General features: G+C 43.1%; 1 protein-coding gene across 4 annotated transcripts in view; it reads left to right on the forward strand.

Moving 5' to 3' along the window:
* The window catches only part of HAAO (3-hydroxyanthranilate 3,4-dioxygenase), an 840136-nt gene that overhangs the window by 706662 nt on the left and 115621 nt on the right, over positions 1-17853 (forward strand). For all 4 annotated transcript variants that reach the window (XM_069608470.1, XM_069608472.1, XM_069608471.1 and 1 more), the window contains one exon: positions 1914-2056. In XM_069608470.1, coding sequence (XP_069464571.1) covers positions 1914-2056 — 143 coding nt within the window. The remainder of the gene's footprint in view (positions 1-1913; positions 2057-17853) is intronic.

Genomic DNA, 17853 nt, shown 5'->3' on the forward strand with positions numbered 1-17853 from the left:
TTTGCAGAGGTTCTGACAGACACTTGAAGTGAATCAACAGTGCAGAGAACATTTTGAAAAGAGATCAGAGTGTGTGAGGCTGGAGGTGTAAGGGAGTGAAGGAGAAGGAGGGGGAGAATTTTAAAGAACTTCGTGAAGAGGTTGGATTTAAGTAGGAGATGCACAGTGTTAAGAAATATCAGGATCACGTGTATGGAGGTGAGCAAAAGGTGTGTAAGAACCATCAAGAGGAGGAGATTGGATTTGATTAGGAGGAAGGAGAGGCCAAGGAACATCAGGAGTAGGGTTTTTGAGTTGACCAGGAGGTGCAGGTCCTTAAGGATCATCGGTAGGAGCAGGTTGAGTTGAGTATGAGGTGTAAGCTGCTTGAAGAGGTTATCTGGAGGAGGCTGGAGAGGATCCTCTGCAGCAGGTACATGAGACTTACCAGTTGGTAAGTAGCAAGAACGGAAACCTTTTAGAGGTCATGTCTGCCCAAACAGAGGATAGGTGTGGGCTGGAGGTTGCACAGAGAGGAGGATCACACATGTGGCATGGCATTGAGGGGGTGCAGGAACATACCAGTTCCAGGGAGGCTGTGGAGAGGTCAGAGCTCAGAAACATAGGTCAGGGAGGTGTAAAGTCATTAGTGATACTTTCTGGGAAAACTAAGGAAGGCAAACTCAAGTGGCTCTCACTCAAAGCTCCCAAGAAACTTTGTGTTTGCCTATATTTCATGGGGATACACAGCAATGACAAAAAGAGTTACATTGAGAATGGAAGTGGCCATATTCCACAATCAACGAGAAACATCAGGAGGAGAACCAGAAACAAAACATTACCCAGAAACTGTACCCCAAATCCTCGAGAACCTTAAAAGGGGCCCCACATACTTTTGGACCCTTGTGAAGTGGCCCTTCTTATAGGTTTGGTTTTGAAGAAGGCTGCCATAGTTCCATTTATTTTTGAGACATACATTTCCACAGCTCAAAGAAGTTCAGAGAAGAGAGGTGCAATAAAGGGGTGAGGATGGGATTGGATATTCCTATTTAATGCAGGAATCATCTAGAACCAGCCTGGATAATGATGGCACAGTGATCATAATTACTGAGAACACAGTACAAGACCATGCAGAGACATAAGAGCCACACTTAGAACCTGAGATTGTTTTCTCCCAAAGGAATGATAGCTATTTGCAAGCTGATTTTTATGCAACCATACCTTCAGGGAGATTAGAATGCCCTTGTGATACCACCTGTGCAAACTAGGGAAAGCAAACCCAGTTGGCCCTTGTTCAAGGTTCACAAGATAATAAGCTTATACCAACAATTCCTAGGGGAGACACAGAAAAGTCTATTTAAGTAGCTCACAGAACAAAAGTGGTTGTATCCCACTATCAATGAGAGTCATCAGGACTCTTTATCTTTTGACTGTTTTGCATTGTACTTTTATGTGTTCTGCATAACCTAATTAATGGAAATGCAATCCCAACAGCAATCCTTGCTCCACAGGCATCACTGGGGAAGCTATGTATTGCCTTGATGAAAATAATTTAATTGAAGGCATGTACATTGGAATCAGCCTACTATTTGTCTTAGAATAACTGTTAAATGGTAAACGGAATATTTAGTATCATGACTGTAAAATTTCAACTTTTGCCAGTTCTTGTTACTTTGGCAGTAGAACGCCCATGCTCCACTAAGAGAAGATCCTTATACTAGCCAAGAACTAATCCAGCAGGGGGCTTGATAAGTGAGCTAATACGGCCATTGAGAGTACGTAAATTACTGTGAACGTTCTACATAGCATTTTTGGGCATTTTGCGAGGATAAACACAACATTGTCTGCATATTATCTCTTTAGATACTGATTCCCCATGTGTATATTTCCTTGTGTGAAAATGTAGACGTTATCCTTTTAATATTGTATTTCAGAAGAACTAAAAGAAAGCCCTTTCCATTTAAATACCATGGAGGTTATGGAGCCATTTCCCTTGAAGTGTTGGATTGATCGCCATCGCCAAGAAATAAGGGAAAAGAAGTCTTTAAATATGTTTGGAAGCAAATTTGAAACTGAGGTACAAATGTTTGGTTTACTTTCTCTTTAAAATACGTGTTTCATACTGTTTTATAAATATAGGCTTTCGCTAGAAAAATGGTTGCCACCTGTCTAGTTTTGATATGAACATTGTTAGAGCATGGACCATTCTTTATTTGGACTTGAATTATTATAGCAAATGTCAGATCTATAGCATACAGTATTCAGATCTGATGGAAGCTAATTAATATATTGTGTATGGGTGGCATGCCAATGTTGTGGGACCCTATTGGTGGAAAGAATAGCCAAACCAAAGTGTGAAATCGTCAGGATGGTATTTGGATGCTCTGTCTGGAAGAAACTTCTACAGAGACACCAATTTATGGAATCAAAAGTCCAGACCTCCTTATTGTGGGAATGTGCTTGTGTACACATCAGGACAGGTTAGTGCAGCTAAGTGGCAGGTGAACGCTGTGATTTTTATTGTTGCAAAATCGTAAAGATCAATTTGCAGATTTAAATTCTGTTATTTCTTAGTGGTAATTGGCCTTTGTAATGTATAAACTGAATTAGTGCCTCAATAGGTAGTGCACCACTCTGAACAATAAGGATTTTCTGTGAACATGCATGCAATTCATATTTATTAGATTACTTGCTCCAATGCGTTCTCTTTCAAAATCAGACTCACGATTGCCCAGCACTTCACCACATATCTTAACTCTCTGGTGCTCTTGAATGAAATGCCTTTCATCATCTAACCAATGCTTATAACAGACACATGTGCCACATGAAATAAGTCAGGAGGGTGCATTATCTAGTGCATGGATATTATGAAATATATTCATGTCAGTAAAACATGTGAAGTTATGTTAGCAATCCTTATAGAGCGCAACTGTCACAACCAAGGTATCCACCTGGTGCTGAAAAACTGGACCTCCAGAGTGCAAACCACTATGGAAGCAAAATCAAGTGATGCCTTAGAGCCTATTTGCACCTGCCTAATGTAAATTATGCCATATTGACATACAATTAGTGCTAACATATTTCTCATACACTTAACGCTTGTTAATTTGCACTTGATCAGTTGGCATGCACTGTATTTTCATTTAATGTTTTATTTACAAAAGCTTATTTTTTTTGGATTGAAATGATTGTACTCTTCAATAAGTTTACATGAGCCTACACGTGTTCTAAGCTCAGCTCTTAATCGGGGCTCAAAGATTACACAGTTAGCATCATGTTGAGTCAATCAGAATTCCATCTTCAAGAAACTACTTGTGGAAAGTGGTTGTTAAAGCCACTTGTGTATTGGGCATTGTGTACGTCGATTGCTTAGCTTTGCTTTCTAAAACTGGGATTCTTAGCTTTTTCTTGGGTCACATATTCTCATGAGGCCTTTTTTATAAACGTCATTTATTGATGGTCATGACATCTACATGCAGCACATTCCATTAAAACACAATACAGAGATGCATTCTCAATAACTTTACATAGTCAGGCTTCACATTCTTATGGTGTAGGCGTAGGAGAGGCCTCATCATCAGATATCATATCACATAGGTACATCCTGAATGGGGCCCAAATGTCCTTGGGGCGACTTGTCTGGGGCAATGTCATCACATACTGTTCCTCGCATTCATTAACAAATGTGAGTTCCCGGAGGAAATGTTCCACCTGTGGTGCAGAGGGGCTTTTCCAACTTTGCAATATACATCTTTTTGCTATTGGTCAAGACACATCAAACAGTTTTCTAGTGGTTTCTGCCACTTTTCCAATATCTCCAAACAAATATTTCTGCGGGGCAAGAGAAGCAGGAATCTGTGTTATCTCCTCAATAATATCAGCCCAAAACATGTGAAACAACCCTGCTTGTGGCTCTCCACATTTTTGACATTCCCCAGAACAGTTCACAGTGAATTTGGCCATTTTGGCCGGTGTGTAGTGCAGTTTATAGAGAATCCTAAATTGGATCAGGTGGAGACCAGCGTTCAGCGACACGGCTTTGGTCAATTGGCAATATTTGGACCACTTCTCTTCCGTGATCGTCACCTCCATGTCCGCCTCCCATGTTGCCTTACTGTTATTCCGGGATGAAAAATGTGCTTGTATCATAGCGAATAGTGTGGATATTCCAGGTCCGGCCCGGACGCCATGGCACGCAGACATGCATGCGAAAGGGGTTCATCGGGGAACCGTGGCCATTTAGCACTGAAGGCGGCTCTCATGCAGTGATATTGAAGTGACCTGAGCTGCCCCCCCCAAATATATTTTTTAAGTCATCTAGGGTCACACATTTCCCATTGGGGAATTTATCTCGCATTTTAATCTCTGTATTTGGGTCCCAAGTTTTTTGTAGAGCTTCGTCGAATGAGGGGGAGATACCAGTGAAACTCCATAATGAAACATCCGGGTCATAAGGTGTCTCTATCTGTAAATTTTTGTAAATCGTGGTCCAAACATGGACTGTAACAATGACCGGTCAAATCAGCATGGGTCTGTATGGTGTGAGCTAAATAGGATAGAGCGCAGATCAGTTGGGGAGGCGGCATACCTTTCTCTCTGGATGTGGGGTACAGTGTCTAATGGGTCATAGCAGTGCTTGCCAAATTGAGCCTGCACCACCAGATAGTACAGTTCAAAGTCTGGTGCTGCAATGCCCCCCGTGTTATATGGTTCAACCATCTTCTCCCAATTCATCCTAGCCACTCCTCCATTCCATGTGAACGACATGGCCATGGACCGGAGTGTCACGAAGAAAGCTCTACCTGGCCATGTGGGTATATTACTGAAAAGATAAAGGAGCTTGGGGAGGACCACCATTTTCAGAACTGCTATCTGGCCGTATAAGGAGATGGGAAACCTGGCCCATAGCTGTAATTTAATGTTGAGTGACTGCAAAAGTTGTACATAATTATTTGCATACAGTGTCTGCCTATCCTTGGATACCAGTATGCCCAGGTAAGATATTTGTTGGGTCGACCATTTGAGTCCACAAGTATCCATTGGGCACAGCGCGGCTGGGGTTATTGGGAATATTTTGGACCTGGCCTTATTAATCCTGTATCCTGAGTACTCACCAAACTCGTGCATGTCAGACATAATGGGACTTAGGTTTAGCCCGGGGTCTCGAATATACAAAAGCGTGTCATCTGCTTATAGCTATATATTGGGTTGGGCCTGTCATTCTTATGCCTCTTTTCCCGTGATTTTGTCGTATAAGTGCCGCCATTGGTTCGATTGTTAAAGCAAATATGGGGGAAAATGGGCAGGAAAATGTCTAGTGCGAACCTTAGCCCCAGGTGCCCTGTAAAATAGCCATAAACATTTAGTAAAGTGAGGTCCCTTTCCAAAGGATTTCAGTACTGCAAACAGATATTCCCAGTATATGAAATTGAAAGCCTTTTCAGCATCCAGGGAAATCACAGCAGCTCTCACTTTGGGATCTATTTCTGCCATGACCCCCAAACAGTTTGCAAAGGCTGTACATCAAGTCAGCACAAAGCCAAACTGATCTGGGTGCACTAGGCTCGGCATATTTGCGTCAGAATTAATCAACGTTAGAGGACTATATGAGGGCATGTGCTCGTGTGGGCGTCTGTGCTTCAACGGTACGGTTATTACGGATTCCCTCATGGATTCCGGCAAGATATTCCGGTCCATCGCCTCTTCCCATACTTTTAGCAGAACAGGGGCTAGTTCTGCATGGAATTCCTTGTAGAGCTCGGCACCGAGGCCGTCTGATCCCGGGGCCTTCCCTGATGTTAGGGCCTTAACTGCCTCTATTATCGCCTCACAGGTGATCAGTTGCTCGAGGGTCAATTTGATTTCCGGGGGTATTTTTGGGAGTTTTAGCGCATCTAGATAGGCATATGTTTCTAAGACGGATCTGGTATCCCTTTTGGAGTATAGTTCTGTATAGAATTTCGTGAATTCTTGATTAATTCCCTCTTCCTTCGTGATAACCGTGCCGTCCGTCTTGTGGATACTTACCATCAGGTGCTGCTGCCGTTCAGCTTTTATCAGATTGGCCACGGACCTCCCTGCTTTATTACCCTCCTCATATCTGCGTGCCCTCATGGGGGTTGCTATGTATTGTATTTCCCTGGCAGCTATCTTATCAAAATCTTTCAATAGTCTGTTAATATTGGCGAGGACATTTTTATCGTGAGTATCACTGTATCTAATTCCAGTTCACGCAGCTGTGATCCCACCCTTGTCAGTTCTAGTCTCACAGATTTCAAGAGCCCCGTGGTCTTGGACATGAGGACCCCCTTTACCCAGACCTTAAAGGTCTCCTAGAGTGTTGCATAGCGATCAACAGACCCCTCATTATTCGTGAAGAATTCTTCAATCTCCATATGGAGGGACTCTGCTACATTGGGGTTTTTCAGGATAGCCAAGGGCATCCTCCATCTCCGAGCTGGTGGTGGGGTCTAATTTAGCACTTCTACTAATGATATCAGGGAATGATCGGAGAGTGTGCGGGGGTAGATATCACAGCTCATCAACATGTTCGAGAAGGAAGAGGAAAGGAGCCAGTAATCGATGCACGATTCAGAATCATGCACTGAAGAATAATATGAGTATTGTCTTTCAAACGGATAGAGCATTCTCCATGCATCGATCAGTGATATTTGTATCAGTATCTGCTGTAAGGTGGTGGCTGCCTTGATGGGAGCCTGATGAATATTGGAGGATCTGTTGCGGGCGGTGTCTAAAACTGTATTAAAGTCTCCTCCCCATAGTATAAAAAAGCTTCATCCAGTGGGGTAAGTATAGCTAGAATTTTAATGTAGAAGTCTGGGTCATCAATATTGGGTCCTCTGTTGACTAGGGTATCCGGTTGCCCTGCTATATCACTCGAAACCACCACGTATCATCCCTGGAGATCGATTTTGCTACCCGTAAATTTAAATACCAACAAAGGGTTTATCAGTGTGAGTATCCCCCTGGCCTGAGTGGAATATTCCATGTAGTATCTCTGTACACCACAGTTTGGAAGGAAATCAGTGTTCACTTTCCCAAGTGCATGGGTTTCCTGCAGCATCAATATGTGGGGGTGGTGTCTGGTAATGTATGTCCCCACTTTTCTAGATTTTGTTGGATTATTGAGCCCACGTATATTCCAAGACAGTAGAAAAATGTTCTGCCCTTCGCTTGTTGGTTTCTTGTGTACCATGTGTGTTCATCATCTATACTCGGAGCCGTGCATGCATTTTCTTAGGAAATACCACTTGCAGTGGCATGACCATATATTTTGAAACATTTAACTCCCACAACTGGGCTTGAACCCCACATCCTTCTCCGTCCCCCTACAGGTGTCGTGGAGAACAATCAACTGCCCTCTCTTCCCCAACACCCTCCCTCATCATCACCCCCAACTCGATGATGTTCCCCCACCTGTGGAAGGGGAAACTTGTGGAGCTTTCCAGAGGCGAACATGTTGCAGCTACACGGCTGCCATCACCAGGTGCCCCCAATCCAGGTTTAATAGATAACGTATAGCGCCACCCACTATCATAACCGTTCAACCAATGTAAAGGATATCGACATCCACATTATTCAATCTGCCGGACCGTGTCTCTCCTTGTCGGATCGAGGTCTCATGTTCTGGTCCGCCCCAAGTTCCCTGGGGGAAAAGGGGAAGGTGGCCTCGATGTAGGCCATGGCTGCAGAGGGTGTCTTGAAGAAATGCGCCCTTCCTCCTTGTTGGATTTTCATTTTGGCAGGGAACATTAGGGCATAGGGAATTTGGAATGTTCAGAATAGGCGCTTGACTGGTTTGTGTGACCTCCTTTGTGTTTGTACACCTGCGGCAAAATCGGGGTAAATGTGTATGCTGTTCTCTTCGTAGTGCAGTGTTCCTTTTTCTCTAGCCAATCTGGGAATCTTGTCTCTGTCTCTATAGTTGAGGAGGTGAGCAATTATCACGCGGGCCGGTGCTCCGGGTCTGGGCACAGGGGCCAAGGTGCGATGGGCCCTTTCGACCAGGAAGTGCTCCGAAAAGGAACCCGCATTGAAGAGAGATTTTAGGAGAGATTCCACACGCCCCTCCATTGGGCCTTTGCCAACGGATTCAGAGACTACGACTGTTGTTTTTCCTAGATATAGATTCGAGATCCTCGCACTTGCTTTGCATCTTGGACAGATTCCCTTTTAATTGAGCAATATCCTGGCCATGTTGAGTAATTGCATCTTCGTTCGAGCTGATTCTCCTCACGCCTCCGTAATGCAGGCACTTTCTTTGTCCACCCTAGCTTTAAGTGAGCCAACGGTTGCAACAATGCCATCTAATTTGACATTCACAGCTAGGAATCCGTTTTGTTAAGTGGCCACCAGGTGGTGCTCTCTGACGTGGTCTAGCGTCTCCATCTGGGTGTCAGCAGCCGCCGATGTCTCCGCCGTGGAGAACTGCGCCTGAGAGCTTGCGAACGAGTCCTTGGCCCTTTCTTTTTGGCACCTGCACCCTTCGTCAATGCCTCTATGTCAGTGTTCACTGTGCCCTGAACTGCAAGATAGGATGGGGTGGGACAGCTCAGGTATGATTGCTTGTATATCTGATTGCCAGCACTCAGTGTGCCTCACCAGCTGTTGCCTTTGCCTCTTGGTATTAGGATCGTGACTTAGTAGGGCCTTCCCTAAGGCAACCTGCCGGTGGGTATGTTTTACCAAGGTTCATAGGATGACTATGTGTTTCCACCATATGGGCAGGGATGGCCCACTTTCACTCCATGTGACAGCTCTATATTCCCAGTGATATAAGGTTTGCTGGTATGTGGCACTGTTGAATCAACATTATGCAGGATGCAGATCTAAATAGGGGTTTGTGTTACGAAGTTTAATATCACTACAGGGATGCTCAGTAGCTCTCCAGGGTGCCCCCTGGTCGTCACTGGTAGAGAAGTGAGTGGTGTGTTGAGCTTGGCATGATTCGTATTCGCACCTGTCTTGTTTTCTGCTCCAAAGAATGGACTGTGGCCTCCCACATCGCAAATAACAATGGATTAATGCACATGGGATGTGCTCCCAAATGGTGAGACTTCAATGTGGTTGCCTCCCCACCCCTTGGTATTACCAGTTATTGAGGATAGTGTATCCCAGTCCATAGCCCTATCCAACTACCCGCTTTGGGTAGTTGGATAGGGCTCTGGACGGGATTTCTAGTTGTGTCGCCTCTGCCTTATTTTTATTTAATTGTCTTATTTGTAAGCTGTTTTAGCAGTAGCCATGCATATAAACTTCCATAGCTAGCAAGACCAGTACCCAGCGCCGCGGTCTGCCGCAAATCCGTAAAGGATGTGTTTGCCGGAAGTTGCCTACACTCCATGGGTGTCAAGAGGTATGGCCGGGCCCTGATAATTCCCTCCTCTAGTTCCCCAGGGGAAATTTTTGTAGCCTCATTGCTGTCATAGGCGCATATCCCATCCATACGGATTATGCCCCATTCCGCGTGGCATACAACAGGGCTGTCCGGCTTCTACTCCCCGAGTACCTGGGTTGGAGTTTTTGGCCAGTGCCTTTCTATCAGGAAGGTAGGGTTGTGCGTTGGCCTCGTCAGGTGCCGAGGGGAGGACGCTGGGCCAGGCCAAATCGGGAACCGGACCCCGCACCAGGCATGTGTGGCTGCGGTGTTACCACTGCAACGGGCCATTGTTGTGAGGCAGTGTCGGCCCTAGTCACCCCACCTCCAAGCCGCAGGGCTCACCAGCGGATATTGTGATGACGCGTAGGAGAGTGCCGCCTGGGGGCCGGCTGCCTCGTCCTGTCCAGATGAGTCTCAGGGCAGTCTGCGTCTGCTACATCTCCAGGGCCCCCTGACATGGCGCTGCCTCCAGATGTAAGGTTCCACTGAGGCTGAGAACCCCACACCGTGCTGGCAGGAGTACCTTTTGAAATGGTTGCGGAATGGACTGGAAGGTCCCACAGCCGCACTATCCTGATGGTGTCACCTCCGCCACATACAGCCACGTTGAGGAGCACCCGTTTGTGTCTTGCTCCGCTCGTTGGGGGCTAAAAAACAGTTACACTGCTCTCGCCGTGTGGCAGATGGAGTTGGCGCCAACGCCAGTTTGTCAGCAGCTCCACCCTCACGCAGCACACAGCCAGACTCCCCCAGCAGCCTCAGGTGGAAACAGCATGGTTCTCGCGGGTGGCCCGCATATCCTTGGCCTCACAGAGGATTTTGTCCACAAAATATCTTCGTCATCAACCTACGGTTTTGCACCGGATTTTCTGTGAGTGTTTCTTAGACCTTCGGACAGAAGATGTCTAGGTCTTCAGCTTGTGGGTGGCCCCGAAACAGGATTATTTCAAGCAACAATTTGTTTCGGATTGGAGCTCCATAGCTCAGGCAGCCATTTCTCATGTGTGCAAGAGCGCCCCCCTCATGAGGCCTTTTTTAACAACTTACTGGTCTGCCGTGTTAAGTGTCATATTTATTGAGCGTATTTCCCTTCTTATTGAGACAATAAGAGCGGTCTTCTGTCTGGACCTCTACGTCACGTGTTGGAGTGAACAGCCTCCTGAATGGAACATTTTAACTCATAAGATTCTTCACTGGTTGATACCATTTTATTTTTTCCTGGGCATAACAAAGGCCTATCCATTAGAAACCATTTTGTGGTATGCAGAGGGCTGACCCTGCTTTTTACAAGAAGCCATTTCGGTTGGCACATGCAGGTGTAAAATGACTGAAGCAATTCAGATGGAATAGCAAATGAGGTGCCACATTCTGCACCCTCTGAAGTCAATGCATAAGGGTCATTGCAGTTAGAACACTCATAGGTAATTTACAACGTAACACTGGGTTTTGTGGAAAACTTGGCCCGAAGAGGTTTGTGGGAGCACACCACTAGGGTAGCAGGAACTTAGGTGAATATTAGCAATATAATGTCAGCTGCAGCCGTGTGGTTAGGCTGGTGATTTTCCACTGTCACCTGGAAAGACTGTATCTATGGATAGTGCTAACCTTACAGACTGCGCTCCTTCATACATATGCCACAACAGTGTCGGATTCATTAATAGGGTTTAAGAGTTGAGAGATTGAGTAAAAAAATATGAGAGACACCTTGTAAGTGTATAAAGTAAGGTTCCTGTATTTTTAAATCCAGCATTGGACAGAAGTATTATTTGCATACATTATTGTCCAAATAGAAAAGAAAAGATCCATCCTTTGACAAACAAATGCTGGATTTAAAAATACATTTACAACGTACTTGAGTATCTTTAGTATGAAGTAGAAGCCCGTCCTGATAATGGCCACAATCTCAGAGTCAATAGTAAGTCTTTCATCCAGGAATGGCCCCAGGTTATGGATGACTGAGGATAGTTTTTGGGTAGCTTACAAATGTTAGGGGCCATCAGGTTTGCTGATCACCAAGATCTACATCTTTGTAGAATTCATTTTTAGACTCTTCGCTCTTTCATCAGTGAACATATAACAGGTATTTCCTGTTGTCATCTGTAGAGTTACACGATTTAGTGCAAAGATTGAACATTGGTGGTGTGTCATCCACTGTGACAACAAAATGAAAAATAGTTTAATCAATGATGTCACGTAGATTTAAATTACTGTGTCAGCCTCGAACCCTAAAGCACTCCACAGTCCATATGCCATTCAGGAGATTCAGACAGAGTGGGGCTGGGGAATATGTTAATTGAAGAGGCATAAAAGGTTCCCCACAAATATTCTGGAGTGACCAAGTGTCTGAAGGGAACATTTTGGGTCTCCCTCCGAGAAAAGTTTTAAAATAATGTATTAAATGGTGCTTTTGTGGAGCACACTTTCTGTGAAATGTTGAGTATAAAGAAAAGAAATGGCAATCCTTTGTGTAGAATAGCTCATGAAAAATTCCAATAGATGCAAAACAGTGCACATTCTCCAATTCATGTTAATGATGCCTTTATACATTTGTCCACTGTATGTGCAAATATAAAAAATGTTCATGCTGGTTATGCCCATACATTTCCATGCTGGCTGCACCAATATATCCCACTATGCCCATATAAGAAAATACACATTATGCATAATGTCAGTAATGATACCATATATGTCCATGCTGTTTCTGCCAATATATTTCAATATCTGAATGTAAGGACAGCTGTTGGTTACCAATAAAAATGCCATGGCACAATAAGAAAACATGTCCAGTTGGGCTATACTAATATACGTCAGCATGGCCATGTAAGAACACTCATCATTTTGCTTCACACTTGTTTGTCAGTATAGAATTCCATGCCACAGTAAAAAGCATGTCTGGACTGGCTGCAACAATGCAGGCCAGTCTAGCCATGTAATAACACTTGTCATGCTGGCTTTACTCTTGATGCCAGTATAAAAAATAGAGATGTCACAGTAAGTGTTGGGCGGTCTAACAATGTAATAAAAATGGCACAGTAAGAAAATAGCCCAAACTGGCTGCACAAATGTAGGCCAGTCCAGCCATATAATAGCACTTATCATGTTTTTATTTTACCATTAATGCCCAGTAAAAGGTACCATGCTACATTAAGAAAATAGAGCCAGACTGACTGCCGAATGAGACCCCTCTCACTGCCCTGGTCTGACCAGGTGTTAAGGACGGGACCCGTTAAGGGACTTCAGAGCTAATAAAGGTACCGCAATTTGCGGTACCGTTATTAGCTACTACCCCATTCCCATTGAGCCCTCTGGGGACTCAAATGTGAATGGGGAATGGATTTTTCAATGGGGACTTACCGGTCCCACAAAGGTCAGACTACACCGGTAAATCCCCATTGAACAAGGGCGGAGTCGCTACCAGTATGGGAGGTATTCATGGCGCAAATAGCCCCATGACTACCTCCATTCTCGGAATGAGGCCCTTGGTCTGCCTGATGTCATCCGTCATCCAAAATGGCCACAATCACTAGCTTGGTTCAATAACATGGGTGTAAACCAACCTGCATCCAATTCAAAAGAATGTTATTTTCGATAAAGGGATGCAGTTGCTGCACCACCACATTCAACAGCTGTGTGGGATAGTGCTGGTTTAATAAGAGCCTGAAATGTGTTAGGTCAGATGTGCCCGCCTGCATTTGTTTAGTAGAATGGCAACAGACATTCTTTTAAATGCTGTTCTGACTGTGCTCAGTGCTCAGGAGTTATTAAGGACCCCTCAAAGCTTTTTGGCAATCAGAGGATTTGTGGCATGTTCTTTATATGTAGCAGAATGGCATGGGTCTGCTTGGTAGCCTCAGCATTTACTAGTTGAAATCAGTACAAAAATTATTTGTGTAATAGCTCAAAAGCCAACATGGTTGATTTAATGATGATCTGGTGAAAAGTTTAATTTGGGTAAGTAGATGTCTGGTGCGAGAATGCGAGTTAGTGTTCTAAATATGCTGGGCATTTTTTTCTATTTTTGAAAAAAGGACCTGTTGTGGACAAATATTCTTGTTCAATGTAACCGGGATGAAAATTGTTTGAGGATCATTACATATGCCCAGGTGTTGCAAAACGTGACAGTGTGGCAGTGGCATTACAGCACCGCAAACAGCTGGAACTGAGTCATCTACCTTGCAGCCAAAAATCATCAGATTTACCACGCAGAATCACTGCTCATGAAAAATCCATGAACAATCACCCTGGAGTCCTATGTACTCCACAATTTGGGATTAATCCCACTGTGCCACCATGCTCAATCCCATTTTAAATCCACAGGACAGAGTAAGGGTAATGTTTTGTAGTAAATCCATGCTGCCAATTTACTGACAAACTTGTATTAAGGCCCTTTGAATGTTTGGTACAGTTCCTCTTAAGCAGAATTAAAGGGAGCATAATAGCCCTCATTTCAGGTGTGCCGGTCTGAAAAAAATGCTGGTAATTCTGGCTTTGCCATTTTTTCGAGACCGGCACACTTCAAGTTTGCTGGTGACAGCCAGAGATCTCCTGGCAGGCCTCACCTTCCGATAGATCAAGCCCCTATCAGCAAAGACATGCCTGAATCACCAGCACCAGTGCCAGTGATTCAGGCAATCCCATCCCATGAACATACCAGCTCTCCACCACCTGTAATTTCCCTGAAATACCAGGATATCGGGTGGTGGAGATGGTAAGGGAAGTTTGCCGGTATCGTGCTGGTAATACCAGTGGGATATCGGCAAACTCTTAATGAGGGCCTATGGGTCTGAACATAACTTTTTTGTGGCTAGATTCCCATATTCACATTCACTTATGTTGACTGCAAAATCTAGCTAGGCAGAATTTGTTTTGGGTATAGGATTAATGACCCCTTTTTTTTCTTTGTCTTGCACCCCTCTTCTTTGGGGAAAACATTGAGTTCATACTTTGTTTCCCAATGAAATATTACATTATGCCTCTGTGGGCATATATCGGTCTTTACGTTACATATTTTTGTGCAGTTTTTACACTTGATTCTAACTGTTTGAACTCTTAAATCTTACCTAATCTTCTACTTATTTTGCACAATTGCCCTCTCCACCAAATTCCTAAAGTTATAATTGTAGACGTAATTTCACGTTCACAAAGTATAAAACTCCTTAGCTGCATCATACTATGTAGAGAATGAGCACAACATGTAAGTGAACACATTCAGTATGCATGCAATAGTGTTAACTGGGGAATATGGCTGGTGCGGGAATGTTGGTTCAAGAAGTGTGTATCATCACTGTACACCAACTATTTGCATGGACAGAACACATAGTGCCTGTTTACAAATAAGTGATTGCCCTCCTTCAATCAAACAACACTTCCACTAAATAATATCAACTTTGGATCCTGTTAGACTACACAAGTTACAACCCTCCACTTTCCCTTTCATAGGCAAGATTATCGGAACCTAAGCTACTTAGCTTTTGCAGGATATGATATGATATGATATGATATGGCATTTATAACGTGCCTATACACAAGTGGTTCAAGGAGAGATGAGTCAAGGGAGAGGGAACAAAGAGAAACAGACAAACGATCCTACTACACCAGGTGTCATTCAGATTGTGAAAGATGCAAAGAGGAAGGTTTTCAGTTGCTTCCAGACCCGGAGATGGTTCTCCTCAAGTTTCAGGGAGGCAGGAAGGCTGTTCCATAGGGAGGTACCTGCCGAAGAGAGAGAGATCTACCACCAGCTTGTTGCTTGGAGAAGTGTTGGACCCTCATGGATGGCCTGCAAAGCAATATTCTCCTCTCAGACGTCCAGTCAGATTTCCACATACATTAGGGAGCTGATATTGCTATCATGGATGTTATGAAGAAGTTGTATGCTTGAGATTTCAGTCACTTGTTGCTCCTATTAATTTGGATCTGCCATCATCATATGACACATTTGCTTAACCACACAAGCCATCTCATGTGAACAATGTGGATGGTGCAGGGCTGGTTTAATTCCTTACTCATACATGGATGGCAGGATGACTATCTCCAGAGGGCTGCCTTCATGAGATACAGCAGTTATTGCATGCCAATTTGCTTTGTCTCAACAGCCATAAAACTGAGGTCCTGTGCTGGATTTGCCAAACCCTTACTATATTCTTGTCGTAACTCTCTTGGCACAGCCAACAATCCATTGTAATATGTGTGGATTCTCAGTGTTCGCTATTTAAAATACCTTATCTGGATACGATTTTAGCTGCCATTGACGGAATTCAAGCCAGGATCCTGTGTCAATTCTGGAAAAGAACCATGTCATTTGCCCTTTCTAACTATCTGTCATTGCAATCGTACCTGCACTTGTCAGATATCATTGATCAAATTCTGAACTCTACGCTGGTCACTTCACACTGTGAGAGTATTCCCTAGAAAATTAGTCTTAATACGATATCTGTACATGTATTAATAATTGGTACAATTATAAATATTAATAACAAAGTCATATTTCATAATATTGCATGTCCCTGAATTCATGTGGGTCATGGGAATGAAGAAATCTGAGTTCATCAATGTGTAATGTTGACAATTTGGAGGGCAGTATGATTCTGTTTCCAATATAAACAGCCCAATCCTCTGACATGTTCAGAAATGTGATCAACCTATGAAATTAAATGGTGTATTCTTTAGGAGTGACACCCTATTAAGCAAGCCAATTGAAAGACTTGGCCAATTAAAAAGTGGTAGGTCACCATGACACAGTGTTGAAATAGTTCGCCATGTATTGGGAGAAACACACAGAAAAATTGGGTGAAGATCTGTGACCCTGAAAGCTACTGTAAGGGGTATTCTTATCCCAAATGGATTAGGTTTGGGCTTGGATGATATCTGGAGGTGAAGGAGCCTTATCCTTGAGGAAGACTGAAGCAGATTTTACCTCTGTCAGACCTGGTTTTAAAGAGGGAGAAAGAGAACAGAAGGGGTATAGCTGACTAGGAGATTGCTTGAAGATCTGATCATCCTTGCTGGTTATGTGATTTTAAAGATTGTTTAAAACCTGAGTATTAATTGTCCACAATGTAATTAGAAATATGCCCTCTATAACTATTTTGCTGCTAAGTCCCATGAGTGGGTGTACTGAGATGAAATGCCACTGGGGGTAGGATGGACTCTTTGCAAATAGAATGCTTAACATTTTAGTATGAAAGGCAACATTGTGTTATCAATATATTTAAGGCCACGTGAACACATCACTTTTTCCTGTGCACAGTGTGCAGTGGCTGATAAATTATCACCAACCAAATGGCAATCAAATGTTGTACCATGTTAGTTTGACATGTATCCGCTTTTCACAGTATTCAAAGCTGAGTGTGATTGCATTTAAATAAGAACACATAGCATGTTTGCCTTTCTCTGTGCTGTGTGTGCAGTGTATAACTGATAGCCTTTCCCAAAACAGAGAATGTGCAATCTTTTGAAAACATGGCCAAATCATTGTGACCCTGTATTTTCACAGGTGTATTCTGATACTGGATTTGTGAAAGGATATACAACTTCTGCCTTTCAATGATTGTTTGGCAAATCGTGACCTATGAAAACCCAGTCGTTTAAAAAGTGATATTGGTATAAAAGGGCAATAGCCTGGGCCATTTAATTTCAAACAAAAAGATGCAATTTCAAAAGAACTGTAAAATGTCACTAATGACACAGAGTTTAAGTGAGAGGATCACAAATTAGGTACAGATAAATCATACAAGGGAATTAGGGGATAATTGTTCCCCTTCCAGAAAACCAGACAATCCTAACTTTTGTGTATACATAGTGTAAATAAATCTATATTCTGTTTGTCCTAAACTGATAGCACAAACTATTAGACCTGGTATTTCATTCACATAGATATGCTGTTAACCAATCAAACCACGTTAAATATGGGAACACATTCCTAATGTGAAATATATAGCAAATGTAATTTTCTTTATAACCTTTCTCTGATACCAATAATAGTTTATGACATTGGAGAAAATAAAATAACATTTTTAAATGGTCAATTCGATAAGGATCAATATAAATGTTGAGGAAAGTATTTGAACACACTGACTGATAAACAGTCATGCAATTATGGATTTAGATTATGTTGCTTAGAAATTAGATTGCCCTATTACAATTAGAAATATTTAGAGAAATATTTGTTTGATGGAATTAATGGATGTGTGCACTGGATCTAAGCGAGATTTTCACAGGCAGTTCAATTCTCATTTCTGTAAACCAGCTACCAATGTAGCATAACGCTTGGGGGCCACATTTGGTTCTCTTTTATTTACATAAATGTGTGTTTTAACACTGAATAAAGCAGTTTTTTTGTTCAGAGTAACATTGTATGCCATGGGGCGTTAAATTTGTGAATGCACCTTAGCGATATCTATAGTTGAATCCACAAAAGTTCTTGCATCTTCAATGGTTCAGGTAGGGAAAGATGAAATGCACTATGCTGGTAT

This window comes from Ambystoma mexicanum, chromosome 4q, assembly GCF_040938575.1.
Source record: "Ambystoma mexicanum isolate Mex_15411 chromosome 4q, UKY_AmexF1_1, whole genome shotgun sequence".
Classification (NCBI taxonomy): Eukaryota; Metazoa; Chordata; class Amphibia; order Caudata; family Ambystomatidae; genus Ambystoma; species Ambystoma mexicanum.